General features: G+C 24.1%; 1 protein-coding gene across 1 annotated transcript; it reads right to left on the bottom strand.

The window, feature by feature from the left end:
• Positions 1-891: 891 nt before the first annotated feature.
• Positions 892-15,765, bottom strand: LOC145843987 (rab11 family-interacting protein 4A-like). The gene is made up of 7 exons (XM_082951289.1): positions 15,537-15,765; positions 15,168-15,386; positions 12,367-12,484; positions 9,505-9,717; positions 7,218-7,387; positions 4,634-4,895; positions 892-1,779 (listed from the first exon to the last, which is right to left on the bottom strand). Exons 1-7 carry the CDS (start codon positions 15,746-15,748, stop codon positions 1,603-1,605), a joined length of 1,371 nt encoding a protein of 456 aa, XP_082807415.1. The 5' UTR covers positions 15,749-15,765; the 3' UTR covers positions 892-1,602.
• Between the last annotated feature and the right edge of the window lie 3,266 nt (positions 15,766-19,031).

Genomic DNA, 19,031 nt, shown 5'->3' with positions numbered 1-19,031 from the left:
TGTGGTGAAAAAAATTGTAATTGAATTTTATCTTAAAAAATTACTTTGTATACAAAATTATATTTATTTTAGAATATTTATGTGACTTTAGAGTTTAAAAAATCTAAAAACTTATGTTTAAACAAGTTCAAACGTATTATTTTTTTGAATTCAATTTTGAACAAACTAAAATCTAGAAACATGTAACTGTTATTTATAAAAATGAATTTAAAAAATAGATTAATTTCATCAAAAACAAATCTAACCAAAATAAATAACATGATCATTTAAAACTTATCCAAAAACTATTAAAGTCAAATTTCAAGTTGAAAAGTTCAATCATTTAATCAAGAAAATTTAAATTTAATCGTAAAACACGAATCAAAAAGTAAAAATGATTAAATTTATGCCTTTTTATCGAAATCTAGGTAATAATTCAATCAGTAACACTTTTGAAATGCTGCCTTCAATTCAGCAATATTTAAATCGCTTCTAAAGCTATTATTACGTCACAATGATTTAATTGAACATGGATCGAAATGTGAAGAGAAAACTCGAATTAAATTTTGTGAATTTAATTATGTTACTTTAAAATGTTTGTTGAATTAATTTAAACTATTATATTGGTTCTTTTAATAATATTTAAGTACTATATTTCATCACAAAATCCATTTTTAAATTAGTTTCAATTGTAAAAATTGTACGCTAGATTTAATTAACTGCAGATAAAATGTATTTCATTTAGAATATATATATATTTTTAATATGAACTTATATAATAATATGAAGGCTTTTAAAGTAGTTCAACTGCAAGTACAGAAACACAGAATTAAATTTTTATATGAAAAATTGAAAGCACTATTCATTCAGGCGTCTGAATATTAAAAAATACATAATGTTTTATATATCAAAATTAAATGATTTAAAAAAACTAACGTAAGCTTACAGTGCGTATAAGTACGAATTTTGTACTTTTTACTATCTGATAAAATAAAGAAGTACTTTTTTGTTTTAAAAGTTGTATTATTGAATTTTTATTTAGCTTTAAAATTTTTGACACTTGTTTAAGTAATGAGTTTTATAAGTTTTAGAATAGAAAAAAATTCTTTAGTAACTTTTTAGTTAATATTTAATAACTTTAAAAAGCTTTTATTGCTTCTTTTATTCTTTTAGAGGCAAGGTGCTTAAAATTTTTACAATAAAAGAATTAAATTATAGTACATATTAATAAAAGTGTACGGAAACTATTGCAAAAATAAATTGTAAGAAATATTAATTTTTGAAGTAATTAGTAAGATCTTACGAATGATAAAATAGAATGAAAAAAATAAAAATACTAATTTATTTTTAAAACTTAAACCATACATTTATTAAAGTGATGAACAATTAGCCAAATTTCAGGTTTTTATTTGAAGGCCATAAACTTTTATTAAATTATTTAGCAACCAAAATGTATAACTTAAATATCATCTAAAAAAATATCCCAGAAAAGCCACCAAAAATCGAAGCTTGCATCGTTATTTTGGATGCCTGTATCAGGTATTTGGTTGCTATGGTCCCCAAAACCATCCATACAGTTGCTATGGCATCCACATTGCTCGGTTTGGGTGCCACGATGTGTGCCTACTTTTTTATTTCCAGCAAAGTAGGGTCTCTCTCCAGCACAGTTTGCAGCAAATTTTCAACATACTTGTTCAACTTGACGTTGTTGCTTTCCAACGTCCTGATTCTTTCCAACAACTCGTCTTTTGACGCGTCCGACATCTCAGATGCCAGAGATTCCTGATTCAGACCTGGAACCTGAAAAAATTTAACATGCTTGCAAAGTAGTTTCAATCAAAACTTAACCTGACACGCAAATAACTATTTATATGAAAATTAGAAACAAAAACCAAAGATGAAAAATTACTGTAATAAAAGTTATTAAACAATAATACTTGCTGTCTATATTTAGACAAAAAAAATTAATACATTCTCTTACAGAGATAATTCAATTTTTTTTGTTGTTTTAAAGCCTGAATAAAGAGTGCCTAATTAAATAAATTAAAATCAAATACAAATTTTAACTATTAGTGACAAATTATATTTGAAAATTAACATTATTCATTTTATTTAATTAACATACTGTAGCAAGTAGAATTTTACAAAAATTTATTTGAATTTTTTTACATAAAATGTTTTAAGTAAATTTACTAGAAAAGAAAAATAGTTTCATAAAAATAGTAAAACTTGACGTAAAATTTACTGAAACATATGAAAAATTGAATTCAGTTAAATTTAACTTCACTATTGAATTACTATTTGTTTATATTTCTCATAAGGGAAAAACTTGACTGTCAGCATATGCATCTTGGCAAAAGGAGATTTACATAAAGCTTTATGACGACATAATAACTATTTATAACTTGCAAACTAGATTATGCTAGTAGTTTATTTTGTATTTATACACAAAAATTTTAGTAGAAACAAAATATATTTAAATTATAAAACTATATTTTGCATTATTATTGCTCAGAAAATTTCAGTTTCATGTTTGAATTTAAAGCTTTAATTTTTTATATTTTATGTATACTTTTATAAAAAAATCTAATTTAAGCATATCATTTAATAATAAAACATATCTTAAACGATGGAATAAAGGAATACATACTTTAAAATAGGTGGTTTATTTAATTTTTATAAGTAATATTTTATTTGAAGTATTTTGACTTGATATAATTACTTTGTTATAATCAAACCTAAATAGATTGTACTTGTAGAAAATGTTTCTAAAAACTAATAAAATAATTCTAAATAAAAGGTAAATATTTACTTTTGAAAATATACCTTATAAAAGTTTACTTAAAATCATAAATTAAGTAATGTTTTTATTATTTAATAAATTCACTTTTATTGATAATGAAATTTTTTATAAGAATATTATATGAAGAGAAGTATTGAAATCTTATTTCAAACTTTTAACATTAAAAAATGATAACTTATTTTAATATTCAACTTTAGTCACAGAACGTTTTAACTAAATCTAAATACTATTTGATTATGTTAAATATATATAGCATTATGGTGACATAGGAATTGTATTTAAAAACAAATTTTAATTATGAATATATACATTTTTCTAAATAGTTTAATTGTTTTTATTTTAACAACATTGACTCTAAGTTTTAATTGATAAGAAAGTTAAAATCTGTTGTTGTGCTTACTTATTTTGAAAATATAAGTAATTATTATGAAACATGTATGATAGTCTAATTATTTTTTAAGTTATTAATACCTTTATGTTAATATTCATTTATCTTGAACTGAGAAGCAACTATTTATGTTTTATTTTAACTTATAATAAATGAAACTTATCATGAAAAAACCCAAAACTTTTTAAACAAACTTATTTAAATTGATAGTAAGTATTATTCAGCTGTTTTATTTTGTTTGAAACACATGTTAATCTCTATATCTTCTTACTTTTACTTGGAGCTCAAATTTCAACCTAATATGTTCTATAAAACTGTACAAGTGTATAAGTTTTTACTTATTATCTTTTTGAAGAAAAGAGATCTCTTTGTTTATTTGTAGTTTACTGTTATTCTAAAACAAATGTTATAACCATATTACACTTGAAATTAATCACTGGGTAAATTTGTTTCAAACCTATATATATTTTTTGATTTTTTTCTACGAACTTATGGAAGCCCTTAAACAAATTTAAACAAAGTTGAAAATAATTTTATTTGGTGAATACTTGAAAATATACACTTTTATCAAAAAAAAAAATGGTTAGTAACTAACCCACACACAAATATTTTTCATTTATTTTTGTGCTTTTTTGATGTTTTCAAATTAATACTATAAACTATTGTAATCCTTGTTAGCTAAATCAGGATGGCCACTAGTTTTTTGGAAATTTATTCAAGTTTTTTCTGATTTTCTTGGAGTTTTTAGAATAGAACTTTTTTGTTCTAATTTAAACTTTAGATAAGAAAGGTGCTTTAAAATTATTGTAAAATACTGTTCTTTAACAAACGAAGCTAGTTTTTAAAAATTGAGTACAACTTAAATTGCTTTTGTGAAAACTAATGTTTTGCTACTTTTATGTGTTTGATTACATTAATTTTTTATTTGTCAAATTTTTAAAGGCCTTGTAAAAAAAACTGTTGTAAACAACCTAGCATTGCTAAAGCGAAGAAACTTTGATCAAGATAACAATATGTCCATAATTTTTTTTTTCTGGATCCCTAACTTTGTAATTGATTCTTCTGAATTTTATGTCAAATCAAGACTTTAGTTAGATAAAATTGTATAAAACTAAGTTTTTAACGTTATCGTTAGTTAGTTCAGAAAAATAAATGCAAACTTTGACTATTGAATTACACTGAAAAATTTTCTGAGATTCTATTGTTTTGAAGCATTAATTGAAATAGCTAAAACTAATTTTGCCATGAAGAGATTCATTTAATAATTTCAGTTCCCTTAAAATACCATCAGTATAAATGTTACTCAACATACTAGACAAGCTCAAGATACTACTAGTAATAGTAGAAGCTTCCCAGCAACAAAGCAAATTTGGTCGTTTGTGACACATTTTCGAATGTCACGTGATCTAGTCATGATAGATTATCAATACAATGCTAGCTGTGAGTATTAAACACATTCCCACCTGATCTAGGGCGGATTGAAAATCAGCCATTTTATCCGCTAGCTGGCTTCCTATGACGTCATTATCCCGTCGAAGCCGCTCGTTTTCACGCTTGAGCGACTCCACTTCGCTCCTGAGCTGCATTACTACGTCACTGTCGTCTTGTTGTGACGTGACAACATGGTTACGTTCCGCTTCAGCGCACAAGTGACGTATTTCCTCCTTGTACTTGTCAACTTCTGATTGGTGCTTGTCCTGCTGTAAAGCGAACTGTAGACTCAATCTGAAAATATTCAAACATTATTAAATAAAAGTTGCAAAACATGACTACGGACTTGTTTGAAAAATTTAAAACTACACAATTGAACTAGGTGATAACTTTTTTTTATGGTGTTTTTAATTTATATATAATATTCTTCATCTATGAACTTTCTTATTTAAAACTTTGTATGTATAAGCTTAAATACTTAAAGTGATTTTAAAAGTTCAAATAATAACTATCTGAACTTATCCGAAGATATTTAGTTTTAAATTGAAAATTATTATATTTAAGTACTAACATTTTAAAATTCAACGGTTTAATGTTGAATTTAAAAAAACATAACAAAGTGTTTTAGGGTCTAACTTTTTGTCTTGAAGTAATAAATTTTGCTTACATTAAATGTTTTATTCACACGAAGCTTGATAATATATTTACACTTATATTTTACAAAATACTGCAGTATAAAAGTTGTAAAAATCCAAGTCACATAGTTAAAAATATTGTTGTGACTGAAACTTAAATTTGAAGAAAAATATTTATCTTCCTACATGTTATTAAATAAATTTTTACAGATTTTATTCAACTAAAGATCTCGTTTGACTAGTTTCAAGCTTGTATTGTATAGAAACATTGTATTGTTAATAAAATTTAAAATTTATAATTGAAAAATATTTACAAAAATTAATTTGAACTTACAATTATAGGTATGAAAGGTATTTATTACAACTTTTGCTGTGATTGATATTATTTCTACTCAATTACTAATACGAGTAATTTTTAAACAAATTCCGTGATATTCAATTCACTTTTATTATGGTTTGTAATGAAAGTTTAGTTTTGCTGCAGTTAAATTTTTAGCAACATATGGCATTATGACGTAACAGTAAGAATTATAGATGACCTTCTTGATGTCATAATGCTGTAACTTATAAACTTCTATTTAACTTAAGAAAATTAATAGTATTAATGTTTGTTTATAAAAAAATTTAATTGACTGTTGAGTTATTAAAAAGGGCAAAATAGGCCATAGGGGAGTCCACCTTGATTTTTACAAATTGATCTTATTTTGTAAAGTTTTATCTGAGCTATCAGACATTTTTAACCTCTTAAAAAAAATCAAAGTAACTTTTGAGATATAAGCGATCAAAATTGGTGGGCTCAATAGGTTCCTAATAGAAGGCGCAAGCTAAAAATGGGGATAAAAAGTATTTCATTAAAAATTCATCTTCTCCTTAATTTTTTTTAACCAGTACTCTTCAAATTTTCACAGAAAGTACACTACTAAATTTAAAATAAATGTAATGCAGAAATTTTTGTAATTTAAAAAAATAAAAATTCTATTAAAGAAAACCACCTATTTTTTTTGTTTTTTTATCTAAAATTCTTAATTTTTAATACTTTTAAAATAGCAACATTCAAAGTCTTTTAATTCATAAAAGAAACATTTCCTAAAAGTTTGAGGTCTCTAGCTCAAAAAATGAAGGAGGTGATAAATTTTAAAATTAACTTTTAAATATTTCCGAAAAAATTGGCCCTGTAAACTTTGCAGATCATACGTTTGTATCGAAACCTTTTACAAAAATAACAATATCTCAAAACATAAATATTTTTTTTTAATTGTATAAAAATTTGCTTGTAGTTTTTACTAAAGCTTTTCATATAAGAGCCAATGATATTTTTTGTAAAAAAATTTTTTTTGACTCCCCTTTACCCTTAATTAACTGCAAATAGAATTTAAAATGAAATTAAAATTTAAACATAACAAAAAGGTTGTAACTATAAATTAAAAAAAGTGTTATACTGTGTTTTTTTTTTTTAATTAGATAATATTTTTCAAATGCTGTATTACTTGGTTTCTATTTTTGTATATGTATTGGTAAGCAGTTTTTTCTTTACTACTTAAATTTAAATTTATTATAAAAAGTAATTAACTTTGTTTTGTATAATGTTTATAAAGTTTGGAATTTTATAATAAAAAATATAAACAGGAAATATTAAACACGTTTCATTCTCTGACATTCAATTTTTATAATCTACATAATAAAAATTGTTAGAAGCGAAATTTATATAACAGTAACAGAGGTTTTTATAAGAAAAATAACTGTTTTTTGATAGGTAAATGCTAGTTTTTATAAAGATACGAAAACCTAAACTTAGTTACTCAGCTGATTATACATTGTAATTATTTGTAGAGTTTTTGTTTTCAATCTTCTAACTTTAAAAAGTTGTCACCGTTATTTTTTTAATTTGTATATCAAACATTTAAACAACAATTAAAAACAAACAACTATTTTGAAAAACTGTGCCAAATTTTAATTAATTTCAATAAACAGTTCAACAAACTTTCTGTATTGTTCATTAGTTTCAACTAATTGCTGGGTGAAATCTTCATTTGTTCTCCTTAAACTTTTAACTTCTTCTTTTAATTCTTTTCTAGTTTCAACTAGTTCTTTGTTTTCATTTGAATTTCTGTCCTTTTCAGCCTTCAACATGTCTATTTGGCCTTGTAGGACCTGTTTAATTGTTTCAACTTTTGTTAGTATATCAATTTTAAGAAAAATATACAGAACTCCTAAAGAGAACAAGCCTTTATATAATCGTTAACACACAAGTATTTGAAGAAAAAACAAAGATAATCGAACAATAAAAAAAATGTAAATAAAATTTATAATCTGTGAAATTTTTAAGAGTTGTTTTTGTTGTTATAGGTTTTAATTTTGGTTTTAACTTAATGCTATAAACATATCATTCTAGAAAAAAATACATATAAATTTAATGTATATAAACGTACACAAATAAAATTAGACAAAAAAAATAATTAAAAGTTGTTCTTAAGTAAGTATGAAATTATTATATGTGTTAAAAGTAGTAATTATATGATGTGTGAAAACAATTTTAAGTAGATTTAAAAAATAGCATATAACATTTTAATATCTTTTTTAATTAAAAGTAGTGAACAAAACTTTGTATTAAATAAAACAGCAATATTTACTAAATATCAGTTGCCTTTTATACGGTTTACTTCTTATTTTGTGTTAAATTAAAATAAACTAAACTATTTTCAGTTTTAATTTTTATAAGTATGTTAAAAATTGTTTAAAACATAACCTTTATTTAAATTAAAACTGATAAATTTAAATCACATAAAGTTTTTGGATCTTTCAGCAAACATACGTAATATATTCTCATACGTCAAAATTCAATTACCCTACATATAAGACTAATTGTTCTAATTTGAAAAGCTTTTTGTCAGCAGCTTTTATCATAAGTGCTCCGAATTTGTTTAATTGTTTAAAAGCAAAATTTACAGCAGTTTAAATGCGTATTTTAAAATATTTTCATTTATTATTTATCAGTTTTACACAGAAATAGAACGTACAATTTTTTTCATTATATATTCATAAAGCATTTTTAAGCTATATGTTTTAGAAATTTTGTTTTAATTTTTACTTTTACTACATAACAAGCAAACTAAGAATGTAGTTTTACTAACTTTAAATTATAAATAAAATGTTTAAAGTTAAAATTCTAGACTTTCTTTTGAAGTTGAAAAACAAGACAAATAAAATCAATTATAATCTCATTAAAAAACTATTATTTATAACAATCACTTTTAGAACTACAAATAGTAAAAGACTACAAACATTTTCTTCTTTTTTAAGACAAATCATTAAAAATTTCACTTAATTTTTCGTATTTGATTGAACTTGTTTTATACTAACAAAAAAATTTAATGTAAGTTGTAAATAATATTCTAAGCCAGATACAAACTTTATACTAAATATTCATTATAGACAAAACATATTTAAATACGTTAAAGCAGAAACATAAAAAGCTTAAATTAAGTTTAAAGGAGTTGTTATTAAAATTTGTAACTAGAATAAGTTTGGAATGCAATTAAGGTTTATATAAAACTTCTATAAATATGTAAAAGCTAAAGATTAAAAATTTAATGAAGGAGTTTTTATAACAACTTGTAATGAGAATTTATAAGGTATTTTTGAATCATTTGATAAGAACTACTTAATGTAAACAAATGATTATTGTGTCTTGTTTTACAACTACAGTATACTACCGCTTAAGTACGCACTTTTTTTGGTACGCATCACGCCTTAAGTACGCACTTATCCAGAAAGACAAAGTAAAGGATGTTATACTAGAACTTCAAGAAATTCCAGTTTTTTTGCCTAAATTATTTATAAATCTATTAAAAAAATTTGCAAATTAGAATTATGTTTTAAATTTTAATTAAAATAAATGACTTGTTTATTTGGCATAATTATTTTGTGGCTAGTTGTAAGAAAGAAAACAAACAACTAAATTTCATATTATACTACATCGTCAAAAAGTACGCACTACCCGTGCTAAGTACGCACTTTTTGGTCGGGTTCAATTTGCGTACTTAAGCGGTAGTGTACTGTAATACATGTTGCGACTTAAATTTCTAAAACGTTCTCTAATACTGGTTTCTACTTATATATTTTTATTGAACTTAAGTATTATTTATTTATTATCAACTTTAAAAAAATTTTTAAATGATAATAAAATTTTAAAATCTTTAATAAAACTATTATAAATATAAAATCAATTAGAAGAAAGCTTACAATTTCAACAAATATGTCATACAAACCTGCAACTCCAACAACTTTTCCTTCTCCATTTTCTCAACAGTTGCCTCCAACTTGTTCTTCCCCCTACTTACCTCCTCCTCCATCTTCTGTTTCACCTCCTCCACCTCCCCCTCCAACTCGTTGATCCTCCGCACGTACCCTCTCCTCTCCTCCTGTGTCGATTGGTGGTTCTGTTGCAGCGTTTTGTCCTCCGTCAGCTTCAGTACTGTGCTCTGTTGAGTTATAAACTTTAGTTAAATTATAAAATGATTTAATTATCACGTGATTAACTGTCACGCATCCTGTTATAATTTTTTTTCTCTTTAATACATAATTACCCATTTACTTTTTCGTCTCCTTAGGGAAACCTTTAGAACAAGCTTCATATTGCAGGTTTATTTTAATCAAAACATTGTTGCATGGATAAATACTAACTATAACCCATAAAAATAAATTACATCTTTACAATAATCAATAACCCTTTCCTTCTCGTATAACTCTAGCACTTTGATTTTTAATACTAAATACTTTCCCAGTTCTTAACTCAACTCTTTATTTATGTAACACTGGTATGTTTTGTCGTGCATATTTTCAAATGTTTAACTATAAATAAACTTTCAATCAGTTTAGAACTGCGCTTCTTAATCTATGTTTTACCCCTTTTTTGAAAGTTATTGCCAAATTTACCCATTTTTGGAAGGTTATTACTAAGTTTTTCCCAAATATACAAAATAGCGTTTGATTTTGAGGAAAGAAACTAGATTTTTTTATTGAGACCAAGGGGGGAGGGGGTAAGCCATGTTTTTTTACAAGTTGATCTTATTTTATAGAGTCTTTTCTAAGCTTTAAGACGCTTTTAATCGTTTTAAAAAATTAGAATTATATAAAAAAGTTGAAGTTAATTTTTTTTTTTGAAAAAAATATAAAAACATTTTATTTTTTCAATAATTTTTTTTTTCTAATTATTAAAATTCATAAGTAACATTTTTTTTCGAAAATTTAAAGAAAATTGCTAGAAACATGAAAAAGGAGATAGATTTTTAGTGATCTTAAAATTTCCAAGAAAACTGACCCTGAAAAATTTGAGATCAATACGTTTGTATCGGAAACTTTTTACTAAAAAATAAAATATCTCAATTGTTAAATGATATTTTTGAATTCTATAACAAGTGGCTTGTAGTTTGTACTTAAAGCTTTCATATAAAAGCCAAAGTATTTTTTTGTAAAAAAAAGTGTTGGACCCTCCACCTCCCCTATGGCCTTAAATATACAAAATCGTAAAATTCTATTTTAATTAGTTTCAGTCAAATAAAAACTCATAAATTAAAGACAACTAATATACATTTATTTACATAACTTGTAATAAATAAAATTTACCTGGTAAAGCTAAAATTTTACCCCCAGGTTAAGAATGACTGTTTTATTACAAGCTTCAAATAACAGACTATTCTAATAAAAATATTTACTACTATTAGAAATAATAAAACCTACAAATATTATCTGATAAATGTAAAACATTTAACCACGATGTAGATAATTTTAATGATCGATAGAATTGATTGTAAATTTTTACAGCTGAAAGATTACAAAAATATTTATTAAAAAGTTGTTGGTTCAGTAACATTTATTTTTAAAGTCATAGTTGAAATTTTTTTATTTAAAAACATGTTGAGTACTTTAAAAAAGTACATTTGCTTAAATATTTTTTATTTTAGTTTTTACAGCAATTACAAAAGTTTTAAATACTTCTGTATACTTGATATGAGCAAAACTGACAAAAAAAAACTTATTTTTTATCAATCAAGTTAATTTTATTTTTCTTTTTCAAAGTTAAAATTTAAATACTTAATACAATTAAAACATTTAAAAAAATAATTATAAGGTATAACGATTTTTAGATTTAGATTAATAGATTTTCAATAGTTTATAGTTTGTAGAGAAGCAAAACAAGAAAAAATAAAAATAAACATCTTAACTACAAAAAATACAGAGGAACAATAACATAATTGTAAAACAAAACCATTAGTATTAGCTAGAAAATTTTTTGAATATTAAATGTATTATATTATGTTTATAAAAGTATCTCAATGAACTAGTTATTGTTAATACTTTCGTATGAAACTTTTGAAGTTAGGTATTATTACCACAAACAACAAAATTCACTAAAAAGTTTTAGATGAGTTTGGTTGGTAGTTTTGAATAAATCAAGATATTATTTTTACTGAACTGGCAAGCACGATTCGTGATTTTTACATTTTTATTTTGTTAATTCTGTTTGTAATAAGCATAGATGTCATACTAATTACAAGCTAAGAGTCATATGATAAAATTACCATAGAAGATGTTTTGAATAAAGTTGTTGTAACATTTTTCTAATGGTTTATAGTATTTGAAAGTAAAAGATATAATCATAATTCAATAAATGTAAGAATATGGCAACTATGGTCACAATGCTAAAGTGGGAAAATTGAAAAAATTTTTACTTTGCTTAAAAAAAACTTATTTGTGGCCAGATTTATCCAGTAAAGTATATTGTGTGGGAAGAATCGGTTAGAGTAGGTTGTACTGGAGGGTTAAAAATAAATTGTTGAAAAAAAAACTTTTATCAAACATGATTTCCACTTATCAAACATCTACATTTTTAAACAACTGATTTTTAACTCTTTAGTACAACCTTTTTAAACCAATTTGCCCCATAAGAAACTTTTTACTTGATAACTCTGGCTACAAATAAGTTTCATCAACTAAACTAATAAATTTATTAGAAAAAAAAACAATCAATTATAATATTACCTACAACAATTTATTAAATAACTTTAATTTATTGCAGTTGTAACTTTAGATTAAATAATGTATTTTTTTCATTTTTCATTGCAACAAACCTGAAGAATATCGACTTTTTCACTCAAATCATCAATTTCAGAAGAAACATTTGAAGCATTATCATCGACACTTGTTAATTGTTGAGGAAGATTCCAACTTCTGTTTCTGCGATGTGATCTGTATACATAATTGATATTTATAATATGTGATTAGTTGTAAAATGCTATTTAGTGAGCACATTATATTTTATTTTAAAGGTTTTTTTACTTGAAAACCAAAACGTTTACTTATATTTCAGATAAAAGTTTATTCATATTGTTTTATTTGCAAACAATAAATAAACTAAAACTTGGTAGTTGAATAATTTAACTAAATTTTTTTTAGACTTACTATGCTTTGTAATTTTGTAATTTAAAACTATCTCACTCTAACAGTAATTCTTAACTTAACTAAATAAGTTTAATAACAAAAAACATAAAATATTTTAATTTACATTTAATTACAACGGATAGAAAAATTAACAATCAAAGATGATAAATCAAAAAGTTGATAAAAACATCTTTTAGAAAGTTTTTATGCAGCAGTAAATAAACAAACATAAAAACATGCTCAAAAATGTAATAAAGAAATGTGCATAAGAAAAAGTAAGTGAAAATTCTTAAAGGTCTATGTAATTATTTAAGTTCATAAGTATAACAGTAATTAATATCAAATTACTGTGTAAAATAATTTTATTCAAACACATTTTGTGGTTCTAACAACAGCATACTTCTAAATGTGAACAGAATGTAAAATAAATAGCCAAATGAATTTTTATAGACAAGCTACAAAAATTAATTAGATAACTTAATATTCAGTTCCTGTAAAAGTTATTTGCTGTTTTTACTAGTAATTAATAGTGGTAATTAAAGTAGAGAAAGTTTTAAAGTCACCAAATAAAAGTAGTTAATTAATAAACCATCCTTTAAAAAGTTATAAATACCCTATTTATTAATAATAACTGCAAATAGTGTAAAATTAAAATGTGAATAATATAAAACAAACTAAGTGAAGTTAGAAATACATGTACTACTTAAATAACATCGATATATAAATTATTCAAGAATTACAGTTTTTACAAACTTTATTTATTTTTACTAAATATTTTTTGTAGAAGTCACCATTAATAATTAACATACCAGCCTTGTAGAGATATTGTATTTTTACAAAAAAAGCAGCATACATTAACTTCAGTCCAAAAGTATTTATTAGTTTGTAAAACCACCAATAAAAACAGTACATTCTGCACACAGTGTGAAATATTTAATTAAATGTTTTTAAACTCACCTTCTTATATTGTAAGACCTCCGTGTATATCTATTGTAAATAATTTTTTAATCCAGAAAAATATTTACATTATAAATATTCAATTATAATAAGAGAGTAAAATCTGATAAGTGCCATTATTTTTAATAATATTATATATAAAGAAGTTTAAACATTTGACTAAAAAATATAACATATAACTAATTATTCATATCTAGGAAGAAAAATATACACTATATTGTTTATAAAAATTTTTCATACTGTTTACACTTAACAAACAGATACTATAATAATGAAATAAATATACTTGTACACATAAAGAAATTAGACCACATTTAAAGTTGTTTATTTTTAATACTAAACTTTAAAACTTGTAATTATGTAAAATATTTGTTGAGTAGATAATATTTTGATGAAAAGTAGCTACTAAATAAGTTTATAAGTAGTTATGCTATAAATATTGAGCACACCAAAAAGATTGTTTTAATTTGATAAAGATATGATTTGATTTTTTTTAGTCAATAATTTTATTTTTACAAAATATATACTATAGGTTTAGTTGTTGAAAAGACAAGTAAAGGTCTCTACTTTAGAAAAGAAAACTTTTTTTTCAAAAATTTATTTGGCAAATAAAGTTTTGCTCAAAGAGCTTCTGATTGCTTTGAAATAAAAAATTATAACTTAATAAGATTTTTTATTTAAGATCTAATGGCTCTTTAGCAAAACTAAGCTTGCCAAATAAACTTTTGAAAAAAAAAACAATAAATGTTGTGTAGAGTTTCATAACTTTACTAACATATATGTTTGTAAAAAAACTTTTTTTTTTAAACTAATCACTACCTGGTAGACAAAGTGATTATTTAAAAGTGTTTTATATAAAACCCCCTAAGTAATCAAAAATAAACAAACTAGTTATTTACAGACATTTTAACAAAATTTGTATATAAAAACAGAACAATTAAAACACTTATAAAGAAATTCAATAATCAATCCATCAAGCTTTATTAAAGCTCTCAGGTTTGCTAATCTTTAAAGCAAAAAAAAACCTAAATGACCAAAAACTAACTTGAGTTAGCCTGAGTTCAAAAAATAAAAATAGTAAGATCAACAACCTACTAGAAAAGTATTAACTCTTTAAAAAAATTACAAAAAGAAGAAAAATTTTACTAGTTTAAAATGATACAAGGTTTTAATAATTAAAAGTTAATTTTTAAGATATAAAAACTACTAGCTTTAGATTTAGGGAATAAATCAAAACTAGCCAGAGTTTATCAGATAACCTAAAAAATAAATTCAAACTAGCCTGGGTTGGCTTTAGTTTTTTTAAAGTTAGTCTAAATGTGTGGAAATTGTGAACTTATATTTATTACCTGAAAAAGTCTACAGGGTTGCAACTCTCTGAAGCAAAAATACAGCCTTAGAAAACTGTTTTAAGTTACGTTTTAACTAGCCAGAGTTTATGACTAGGCTGCAGTGTGTGACAATCCAAAGTCTAAATAATTATTAAGATACCATAGTCATTATCCAACACAAAATTTCAATGCTAACAACAAACTTTCTCATGGAGTTGTTTCTTCTTTGAAAGCCATTCGAATTGGGTTGCTGATAATCAGGTGAATCCCCTAAACTGTTCCTGATTGGGGACAATGCGTTCAGGGACTCCCCTAAAGCCTGGTAATTTTCCATGTCTTCCTTGGATCCTTCTCCTGATGAACCCTCTATGACATCATACTCGTTGTATGAATACTCTTGATCGGAAATTGATTTGTTGTCACTAAAAAATATTATCAATAATGTAAAAAATTTAAATATAAGAACTTTATTAACATAAAAATTCACAAAAATAAACAAGATTATTATAAATGATTTAAATGTGTCATAAACAAACAAGTAATCATTTTTTATTTACTATATTTTTTCAAACCTTTGTTCTTGGTAAGAAAGATTTGTGATTGCCTCACAGAAGTCCTGGTAATTTATTTGTCCCTTCTTGCTTGGGTCAATAGTTTGCTGAATTTTCAACAAGTGATCTGGATCAAATTGTTGCTGGAGCTTTTCAACTAGTACAGAGGTCAATATGCAATCATTGGAATCTGGATTGCACAAATTGTATATACTCCTCAAATCATCAGCCATGCAACGCAACTTATTAAAATTACTGTTAATGATTTTGTTATATTTAGTATTACTTGTTTAATAGTTTATTGTGGTAATAATAAACAAAGTTTTATAAATAGTTGATTTTAAACAAATGTGTTAAATATTACTTGTTTAAATGAAAGATTCTAACAATTATTTTTTTTAATATATTATATTAAAATTAAAAAATTATATATATTAAAAGCACAAAAGCGTTCAACCAATTATGAATACAAATCCTTTATTTTTATATAAAAAACTTTTAGACAAGCTTACTTACAAAATGTAGCTTTTTACAAAATCATTATAAACTTTTATAAGTTTTATACTTAAAGTTGTTTTGAGTCCTGTTTTTTTATAAACTTACTATTCAGGTTAAAAGTTAAAAAGTTATATCTAATTAATCATTATAATAGACAAAAAGTTTACTATAACTACAAAATCTAAAGAAAAATTTTTTAAAACTGAAAATAAATAAAAACAGTTTATCATCTTTTTTTTACATTTCCATTCAAACATTTAATGATTAAAAATAACTTTGATCTAATTTTACTTATTCATGTTAATTATACTTTTTTTAATTATTAGCTAACATGACTAAAGCACATTATCTTACTTAATAGAAAACAATAGTTGCAGTAATAGTATTAGAACTAATTAGAAAATTAGTAAAAAACTGTAGAAATTTTTCAATACTAGTAATTCTAAAAACAATATCAGTGCAGTATATATTATAGTATTAAAAGGTAATACTTTATTAATAAATACAATAATAATTTATAAGTTAATAAAAAATAGTTTAAGAGTTTTGACTAAACCTTTTATAAGAATAAACAAACAAAAAAAAGCTAAGTCTCAGTTAATTTTTAATATTATATATGTTATATATTGAAGTATATTTTAATGGACAAAAACACCAGTCTAACTCTACTTTTTACAAAAATATTGTTTTTTAGGAAAAAGCAAGTGTGTTACATCATGTATAACTTTACTAGTACCATTAATATTCATTTTTAAATTAACCAAAAAGTATCTTAAAAAAAAACCTTATGGCAAGTTACTGCACCTATACTGATGTAAATTTGTATGCCTAGTATAAAAAAACCAGTATTTAACATTTACTAAACTTTAAGTCAATCTTTTCAGTATTTATGACATAACAACACTCCCAATAAGTGTGGGATGATGGTGTATTGGTCCTAACAACAGCTTTGAAAACTCTCTGAGTTGAATGTTGTAAGATCAAGGCCCATGGCTAACACATATACAAAGTAAAGTAAAACTTACTCTTACTACACTGTGATAAGAAGTCTATGATCCCCTTATACAGCTTTACACTTTATGATATTTTACTAACATAGTTTATTGATCACAAACAATTTGTTTTGATAAACATAAGTAATAAAATTAATACCCACAATTATGTTTAATGGACCTAGTGTGCCATCAAACTAAAAAACATTTATTTTTACCAATTTAAGCTATAATACTTACATAAGAGGTTTTATATTCATAAAATGTTAAGTTTTATAAGTTAAAAAGTGAAAAATATAAGCTAATATTAATAATAACAAAATGCATAGGATTATATCAATCTTGTGGTTTAAAAACTTGTTGCTTTATCTAAACAACAAAACCAAGGGAAGAGTAGGACCACTAGTGGATACATTATACTTTAAATGAGAAAACTTAAAAAAACCCATTAAATTAGTCTAAGTACGTATTTGAAACTTATTTTAAATAGTGTTTGTTTAATTCCTGTACTTACAAATCTAAAAATATATAAACCTTTAAATAATTAATTAATAAAACAATTACAAAATCAACTCAGTTTTAAAATTATAGTTCAACATTCAATGTAAAATACTGATTATTCAGGCACAAATTGTACTACTGTTACTTAGCAACCCAAACAAATGTTTATAAAGTTAAGATTTTGATTATAAAAGGCTTTACCACCATTATTATATCTCTATCTTCACTGGTGCATTGTTTTTAAATTTGTTTTTTCTGCTAAATAGTTTGTTGAAATGTCAAAAATTTACTAAGGTTTTTAACACTTTTGTGATAAAAAAAAACTAATTCCTTTTAGCAGTAATTTTCAAGTTAAAACAAATGTGTAGCTCACAGTTTAAAAACTAGATAACAACGTTATATCATAAATAAAGATTAGTAGTAAACTAAAAAATTAAAAAAAATCTTTTCAAAATAACGACTAAGTTGTTTTTAGTGATACGAAGTTTTAAAAACCTTAAGAAGCATCCAAAAAACAAAATAAAAATTAGATATCATTTATTATTTTAAAATAAAAACATGTAATATGAAAATAGCAGTAGGTGGTTTTGAACCCACACGACTTCAAAGAAAGCAGAACCTCAATTCAGGGCCGTAAACCTTACGACCGAGCTATTAAACAAAGCTCCACGAGGATTCGAGCCGGATGCCATTAAGTAGAGGGCCAACGCGCCATCCATTGCACTATGGAAATGTTTAACGATGTAACAAGTAGTAAAAAATTATTTCAGTGTACTCAAACCAAACGCATTGTGACATATAGGTGAAACTTCAAAATTACCAGTTTTAGTTCAATTCAAATTTAGTTAGAATCTATTACAAGTTCTAAATATGCTACAAAAATAGAATTAGTTTTTTTCCATTCGTCTTAGTTTATTCTACTTTTATTTTGCATTTAAAAGTTTTTATAGTTATAGTTAAATTTAAACATGTCTTAAACATAAATTTTGTGGGTTTGTCTAGTAGTTTGTTGAAATTAAGTTTTAGTAAAAAACTACTATGGTTTGATTACTATAACCATATAATTAAAAACAAAAACACGTATATGAATCATAATACAAGGTCCTTTGTACACCAAACTTTTTGAGCGCTTTTTTTATCGTTCAATAAACAATAACAAAATCAGAACACAATTGTTAAGTAATTTTAATTTGTATAAAATAAGAAACTAGCAGGGAATATTTGGATATCTGTCCGCAGGAATAAGTTCAAACGCCCTACTGACTGAACAAACAACACTGTGTTTTTAAACTTGATGAACTATTGACCTAAATTAAAAGCTGACTCCTCATTAGTATTAGATGTTTTGATTTATCGAAAAACAATAAAAAGATCTCAGTTTCTAGAGGAGAAATAATATTTATTAAATTCTTTCAAGATGTTTTAAAGCATTATTATTAAAGCGTAAATAAATTCCTCTTAAGTATATTAGTTTTTAATATTTTAGTTTGTTCTTGCATTGTAATATATAAAACGTAATTTTTAT

Source organism: Thalia democratica, chromosome 9 (genome assembly GCF_965202585.1).
Source record: "Thalia democratica chromosome 9, ktThaDemo2.hap1.1, whole genome shotgun sequence".
In the NCBI taxonomy this organism is placed as follows: Eukaryota; Metazoa; Chordata; class Thaliacea; order Salpida; family Salpidae; genus Thalia; species Thalia democratica.
Note: the sequence above shows the minus strand (reverse complement) of the source record. Positions and strands in the feature narration are given on the sequence as shown.

Bases quoted from the DNA above. Each gene is read 5' to 3' on its own strand.
- LOC145843987 (XM_082951289.1), bottom strand. From the start codon at position 15,748: ATGGCTGATGATTTGAGGAGTATATACAATTTGTGCAATCCAGATTCC. The intron at 9,718-12,366 runs GTTTGTTGCAAT...ATAACTCAACAG, and splicing joins AAAAAGTCGATATTCTTCAG to AGCACAGTACTGAAGCTGAC. The intron at 7,388-9,504 runs GTTTGTATGACA...ACAATTAAACAG, and splicing joins AAAAGTTGTTGGAGTTGCAG to GTCCTACAAGGCCAAATAGA.